Source organism: Ischnura elegans, chromosome 3 (assembly GCF_921293095.1).
Source record: "Ischnura elegans chromosome 3, ioIscEleg1.1, whole genome shotgun sequence".
NCBI classification, from domain to species: domain Eukaryota; kingdom Metazoa; phylum Arthropoda; class Insecta; order Odonata; family Coenagrionidae; genus Ischnura; species Ischnura elegans.
The window spans coordinates 31,333,112-31,341,230 of record NC_060248.1 but is presented as its reverse complement, the minus strand read 5'-3'; the positions used below and the strand labels follow the sequence as shown (position 1 = coordinate 31,341,230).

Genomic DNA, 8,119 nt, shown 5'->3' with positions numbered 1-8,119 from the left:
TAGAACTATCAGCCTAATATCGCATGCGGCGAAAGTGGTACTGAGGATATTGAACAGACGAATGGAGGCAAGGGCAAACGAGTATTTGGGCGAAGATCCATTTGGTTTCAGAAAAGGGAAGTCAGCTCGTGATGCAATAGCAATAATGAGGTCCCTCGTCGAGAGGAACCTAGAATATGAGCAGGACGTATATGCCTGTTTCGTGGATTTTGAGAAAGCGTTTGATAGGGTGAACTGGGTTAAGTTAATGGATATTCTCAAGAGAATAGGTGTAGATTGGAGGTGTAGAGAATAGGTGTAGATTGGCCGAGGTGTAAGGCAAGGCTGTCCTCTATCGCCACTGCTTTTCATCGTATACGCTGAGGAGATGTTAAGAGAAGCGTGGGACGAGTTGGAAGATGGAGTGAAAGTGGGTGGAATGATGTTGAAATCGGTAAGGTTTGCGGATGATCAGGCGCTGATTAGCCAGTCAGCGAGGGGACTACAGGCTCTATTGTGTGCGTTTGACGAACGGTGCGAGGAGTATGGAATGAGGATTAATCACAAGAAGACGAGCGAGGAATGTGAGACTCAAGATAAAAGTAGGTGGGGAAAAACTTGAACAGGTAGAGCAGTTTAACTACTTGGGCATCACATTAGAGGAAAACGGACACAGTAATAAGGACATCAGGAAGCGAATTGCACTAGAAAAGGAGGCGTTCATGAACAAGAAGGAGCTTCTGAGAGGATCGTAAGAGTTTAAATAAAAGGTTAGTGAAAAGTTTGATATGGAGTGTAGCTCTCTACGGTGCGGAAAAGTGGACACTGAGGAAAGAAGACGAGAGAAGATGGGAGGCATTCGAGATGTGGGTATGGAGAAGAATGGAGAGGGTGAAATGGACGGAGAGGAAAAGGAATGACGAAGTGCTGGATATGGTTGGCGAGGAGAGGCAGCTTTTAGATGAGATACGGAGGAGACAGAAGTTATGGATGGAGTTAGTGCTTAGCGGGGAGGGGATATTGAAAAATGTGTTAGAGGGTAGAATGTTAGGGAAACGAGGGAGGAGACGGAAAAGAATAGGAATTTTAGATAAATTGGAAGGGATTAGGCCTTACAGTGAATTAAAGAAGGCAGTGCTGGAAGGAAAGGGAGGCTTCCAGATCACTTCTTGAACACTCCACGGAAACTTACCTTAATCGGTAGAATACGATAATAATAATCTGTCTCCTCTTTTTGTTTTAGCTCCTTCTTCTTCTTTTGCGAGTGAATTTTTGTTCAATCAATATTTCAATGAACTTCGATAAAAATAATTTTTTGTTATGACTCTCTAAATTATCGCAGCACCGCCATCGGATTTCTGTGGCCATTTTTTTAACTAATCTCCATATTTAATTTTAAATTCCGAATAATAATCGAGATAGAGTTAAAATCATAATAAAAGTTTTAGAATATTTCATTCTCATCAGGCTTTGATTGAACCTGAAAATTTCAGCTCCATAACTAATCGTGAAGTGGGTTATAATTGAGGTGTAAGATTCGACCCGGACAAGATGGCAAACAACGAGGAGAGTACATAAAAATTTTATAAAATGCTTTCCATTTTTTTTCGGCATTTCTCCTGATTCTCTCTCATGCGTTCGACGCGGGAAACTTCCCTTATCCCAACGCAACGGAGAGATTTGCCCAGGACTGACGCCGGCCACCTTTAGCGGCCGGGAATAAAAGCCGTGGAGGCGTTTGCAGTTTTACATGAATACCGTCAACCCTCTCGCATTTTATGGCTAAGACCAAAGGGGGAGAGCTGAAGAGGAAGAGGAATGAGGGGGAGGGGGCGGTCGAGCTAGGACGCATATTGTAAGGTGCGCGTGAGACTTTCGCAGAGCTAAAGGCAAAAAAAGACGACTTCTGCGGACTTCCTTTTTTTGCGCCAAGCTGCGATGTCGTAAAACAAAGCCCATTTCCCCTCTTATCTTTTGAATTATTCCGTCTCACATGCCTTCCATCACCAATTACCCTGCCAAAAGCACTCGCTCTCTCAGTCCCCACACGTATTGCAGTTTTCCCAGGAATTTCGTCGTTTCCAGAAAGGTATCAGTTTTTTCCCCTCAAGCAGGGTACAAAAATTTTTCCCTGAAAAACTAGCTAATAAAAGGATGCTGAAGTAAAGTGCATTTGAAAAGGAACCTGTATAAATGGATTAATAGAACATTTAATTAAAAGAGAAGGCGATCATAATATTTGTCTACATCGCTAGATCGTTTACAATTTGAGTACCAACGCGAAAAAAAAACTCCCGAAGGTAGAAAAGTGAACAGAAAAAATTCCACAATCAATAAAAAATTACTTTCAGGTGTGGAGCAATGTATACGCTTTCACTAGTCTAAAATTTATTTTAAAACTTGGAGTATTGGTAGAAACTTTTGCTAGTAATCACCACGTTTAGTTGAAAATTTGTTTTTTTTACGATTCCCCATGTGTTTGTAGAACAATTTGTTGAGTACACCATTGAAACTTCCGCACTCCGCGTTTAATGCGTATCTCTATAAGTTATTTAATGTAGTTAATACCTCCATCAGCGTATCTCATTAGGCATTTAGTAATTCATGATTAAAAAATTGCAATAGTTAAGCTAAAGAGCTTTTGATTTGTTCTTTTCAAATGGAGAAAACATGCCGTTTTATTGGCACGTGGCTTGAATCTCTCCATTTCTTACTTATCCAACTTTTAACAGCAAAACATTTAAAAGAAACTGTAATTTTAATTCTCGCACCGATCTCTCAGATTATGATTGTAAAGCTTCGCAAACAAGGAATATGAGAATCAAGACAAAAGTAGATGTCGAGAAGCTTGAGCAGGTAGATAAATTGAACCAATTAGGCAGCCCATTAGAGGAAAACGGATACAGTAGTAAGGACATTAGGAAGCGAATAGCATTAGCAAAGCAGGCTTTAATAAACAGGAAAGAGCAATTGAGAGGATCGTTATTTCAGAGTTTAAAGAAAAGATTAGCGAAGAGTTTGATCTAAAAGTGTGGCCTTCTACGGTGCGGAAGCGTGAGAAGGTTAGAGGCTTTCGAGATGTGGTTATGGAGAAGGTGAAATGGACAGGGAGGAGGAGGAGCGACGCAGTGCTGGACATGGTGGGTGTGGAGAGGCAGATTTTAGATGGGTTACGGAGGAAACAGAAAGTATGGATGTAGCGAGTACTTAGCGAGGAGGGGATGCTGAAAACAGTGTTAGAGGGTAGAATGTTGGATAAGCCAGGGAGAGGGAGGAAAAGAAAATGATTTTTAGATAGAATGAAAGGGAGGAGGCCTTTTAAAGGAGTGTGAATTGAAGAGAGAAGTGGTTGATGGGGAGGGAGGATCCCAGAATTCTTCTCAAGTACTCCATGGAAACCCACCATAATCGGTAGAATACTTAATTAATTAATGTGTGATTTGAACCTCTGAAATATATTTTCTACCTTGATTTTCAGAAAATAAGTACGGTATAAATCATACTATGACTGCTATTAGATTTAGAGACTTCTACAAAAAACACTTTTGGAAATAGGTATATAATTTGAGCCGTGAACTTGAATATGACCTTGCTCGACCGACACTCACGATCTAACTTCGATTGCTTTACTTCCCGTGACGTTCTGAATATCATATTCATATATGACGATCAGACATAAAAATAGTGATAAAAACAGGAAGTTTACCATGAGAGTGAAATCAAAGGCAATCAATATGCTACAGGTGCAATGGCTATCAGCAAAACCACCTAACAAGTATCTGATCCAATTCTAACATCACCTGAAATTAAACCCGATAGCACCAAAAAATAAAACCATGAGGCGACAGAAAAAAACTGGATGTTTACCACGAGAGAGGAATTAAGCATACAAACTAATGTGGAGGAAATGAACGTCATGAATCCGCACGCTCATGAATCACCGAAATCACATGATCACATTGAGGACAGGAAATCATCAGCGTAGGCGGCATGTGATCACGTGATTTCGGTGATTCATCGGCATGATATTCATCGGTAGCCACCCTACTAGCGGAAATGAGCGTCATGAACAGCACGCCGATGAACCACCGAAATCACGCGATTACATTGACGACAAAAAGTCATCTGCGTGGGCGATATGGGTCTACGGTGATCATCAGTGCATGTAAGCCGAGAGATTTCACAGTGGTCCTCACCTTCGATCTACGAGAGCAAGCGAAAGGTTCCTCACTGGTACAGTGAAGATGGTCTCTTTTAAGACACTACTCATCCTCCTCTTAGGAATCTTGGTCATCGGCATCGACTTTGGCACTTTCGGTGAGTTGCTATGTTGCAATATTGAATTGCGAAATATTCCCCAACTTAATTCCACGTTCGTTTATAAAACATATTATTACTTGTTAACTTCTAACTACAATACATGTTTCAACCATTTTAACCAGTCACAATTTTAAATATTTTACCTGCAAGATTTCCCAAGGGATTCTATTTTAAATGCTTCTTGAGGTTTATTTTCCCATTTTTAATATTTTAAGAATTGTCGTGTTACTGCTCCTAAGCTTATGTCTTACTATTGATTCTATTTGAAGAATTGCTTAAAATTATCGCTCTTTTTTTAATTTTCTTTATTAGCAAGAGCGATATATTTTTCCTAAATTAAATATAATATTTAACTACTGGTGATTTTAATTTACTTTCGACACTTTGACCCTTTGACTAATTCCGGTGGAGTTTCACATTCATAAATTACTTTAAAATGCCAATTTTAATGACTTATCTCTCTCCTGTTATTAGAGAGAGGACTGGCCGACGCTGCTTCTGTGGAATTCTCTGCTAGCAAACGTGATCCCGATGAAGCTTACAACGGTGAGATTCAATAAATTATCTTTCGAGTTTCCGAATTAAACTTTTTAAAGTATCACTATGATCAACATTACAGATGAACACTTCTTATGACTATTAGAACACAGCTCCACAAAATTTTTATGCATACTCATAAGTTCACGCCTTACGTGTTCTTCTTATTCACATGCTTCTTTAACGGTTCCAAAACAACATGTTTCTAAAACATCAATTCAATTATAATTCCAAATGTAATTATCTGCGTTATGTGCACATTTTCATCACAAAAACACCTAAAAAATTCAATGACATTATTTCACGAGATCAACTGGCTTGAAGTGCTTCGATAGCTTCGAGTTTATTTATCCAATGTGAGTGTTTCTTTTTTGTGTCTCCGTGTTTATCGATTTTGACTTGAACTATTCATATTACGTGCCACGTGCATTTCATATATATATCTTCTATATTCTTCTATATCTTCATATATATATCTTCTATATTTCATATATATATTTCTATATATATATAATATATATAGTGGTAGTATATATATATATATATACTACTTCATTCATTCACACGACGCCTTAAGCGCAAGCGTTTCGGGGAACGCTGATCCCAAGAAGAGGAAACGAACCATATAGGTCTCATACATTTCAAATTCACATTCGGCTAATCTAATCTCCAGTGTTTTCGGCGGGGGTTTATACACCAAATTCCCAGAGGTCTAGCCCTATCATTTGGCCAAGAGATGGCTCTGGGCGTAGGTCCCGCCACGAACGAAGAATTCAACGCGGACAGAAGAAGAAATGGAATTAAAGATGGTCACAATCACACACACAGTAGGATAGATATAGCACATGCGTTTCGGGGAACGCTGATCCCAAGAAGAGGAAACGAACCATATAGGTCTCATACATTTCAAATTCACATTCACACAGGTCGCCACAGGCGAATATACAATCATAATAACGTATAATAGAAATTGAAACAAAGAGATAGAAACATAAATACAGGACGATGACACACTGTGGCGTGGCGACCATAAAAAATACATATAGAAGTAGATTTCACACCCTTTTTCTTGATTCCATATTAAATTGTTTATCTCACTCATTTTTCTATTCGCTTTTCAATTAGAAGATATTTTCCTATATCAAGGATGAATTTCTTTTAAGGCTACTGCCGTCATTTTAAATGACTAATATTAATCATGCACTCTCTGCAAATGAATTAGCTACCATCGTAAGTGATCTTATCCAATAATTTTATATTAAAAGTGTATTTTGGCAATCAGTAAATAACAAACGATTTAATAAACAATGTTTATCCTTGTTATGCATCATTGACCCTTAGCTCTACGCGCCCGCGTGGATAGCGCCAGTACACACTTGCGGCTTTTTTGCCGCACTTTAATATTTTTGGTTTTCCTGAGTAAACATTAAAATTTTAGATTTTTCTGACACATTTGGATAACTTAACTAATAATTAAAAGGACTTTAAATTTTATTATCTTTCGTTTATGAACAAATATAAAGTATATTAATATGCAAATTTCTTGAAAAAATACTTTGAATAATTTTACTAGAGGAATTGCAGACGATAATGTTCTTGGTCGAGGAAAAAGTATCGAGGGAAAAGCTATTTCGAATTTTCGAAAATTGCGGCAAAATCCCCGCATAGCCTGTAACTAAGGGTAAATCTACTCACATGGATTCGCAAATAATCGTGGTGACATGAAAAACGTAATAAGTTTTGTAACAATCAATATTTGTAACAATTAATATTTTTATTCCTCTACTAAGTTGGAGCCATTGAAGAAGCAGGAACGAACCGTGAATACATGGAGGTGTATGATGATGACGAGGATAGTGGTGCACAGGACGCTGAGGATGATGAAAATGATAGTGGTGCACAGGACGCTGAGGATGATGAAAATGATAGTGGTGCACAGGACGCTGAGGATGATGAAAATGATAGTGGTGCACAGGACGCTGATTACGAAGACGAGGATCGTGGTGCACGGGACGCTAATATTGAGGACGATGGCAATGATCGTGGTACACGGGACAAAAATGATGATGATGAAGGCAAGGATCGTAGTGCACAGGACGCCGATGATGTTGGAGAGAATCGTGGTGCGAGGCACACTGATATTGATGACGATGGCAATGATCGTGGTGCTAACTAAGAGGCTTTCTAAATGAAAATAAATGCATTCCGCTCATATTCATAGACATCCCTTTAATTAATATAAATTAGAGTCGTGATTCAAATGGGACAAATATCCATGATCGTAACTGATTCCATAACGGTCCATTAACGTCCACGATGTATCAATATCCACTGATACGCGATTAAAAATCTTAAAAATAAATTTTTCCTTTTTATTCATAAAAAATAACGGCAAGATAATTATTGAAGGTATTTGATTCCTCATGCACGTATCAAGAAACTCCAAAAAATACCGATAGTAGTGATTTCCTCGGCTGAAAAAGGCTCCACGATGCTTGTAGTTGACACCTGTGACTGCACAGAGGAGTGCAACAGACTATTAGGTGACTCCTACTCTTACACCCCTCTACCGTTATAACCCAACTATGATTTCCACAGGGAATTAAACTCTCGACTAAAAACGTTAGGTCTTTACCAGCTCACACCACCTGACCAAATTTTATATCGTATCCTTCCCAAAATTCATAACGCAAATAGCCCAGGCCGTCTCATCTTTTCCTCTCAAAATATCTGCGATGGAACGCATCTCCACATTCTTAGATTCCTAACTCCAACCCCAGGCGAAACGGGTGTTGCGGGAGAGTTTAGGTGCCGCGGAAGCGTCCGGGGACCAGATTATGGCCCACTGTAAGCGTCTTAGGGAGCGATTTGGAAGCGATAGGGAAGTGAACGCACCGTTATTACGTTACCAAACTTATTGCGTGTTTCATGTCGCTACGATTATAGGCGAAGCCATGTGAGTAGATTAACCCTTAGTTACACGCTATGCGGGGATTTTGCCGCAGTTAACGAAAATTTGAAATAGCTTTTTCCTCGACCAAGAACATTATCGTCTTCAATTCCTTAAGATAAAATTATTCAAAGTAGTTTTTCAACATATTTGCATATTAATATACTTTATGTTTATTTATAAATGAAAGATAATAATATTAAAAGTGCTAAACGCTTAATTATTAGAAGTTATCCAAATGAGTTAAAATACCCTAAAATTTCAATATATATTCAGGAAAACCAAAAATATTAGAGTGCGTCAAAAAAGCCGCAAGTGTGCACTGGCGCTGTC

The 8,119-nt window shown here is 38.7% G+C and overlaps 1 protein-coding gene across 2 annotated transcripts; it reads left to right on the top strand.

The window, feature by feature from the left end:
* The first annotated feature begins 4,191 nt into the window (after positions 1-4,191).
* On the top strand, positions 4,192-7,198 carry LOC124154996 (prostatic spermine-binding protein-like). 2 transcript variants are annotated; one of them, XM_046528741.1, is made up of 3 exons: positions 4,192-4,296; positions 4,774-4,845; positions 6,627-7,198. In XM_046528741.1, the coding sequence occupies exons 1-3, from the start codon at positions 4,224-4,226 to the stop codon at positions 7,010-7,012; spliced, it is 531 nt and encodes a 176-aa protein (XP_046384697.1). In that variant the 5' UTR covers positions 4,192-4,223; the 3' UTR covers positions 7,013-7,198. The 2 variants fall into 2 exon arrangements, with proteins under 2 accessions (XP_046384697.1, XP_046384698.1); XM_046528742.1 differs by lacking the exon at positions 4,774-4,845.
* The last annotated feature ends 921 nt before the right edge of the window (positions 7,199-8,119 follow it).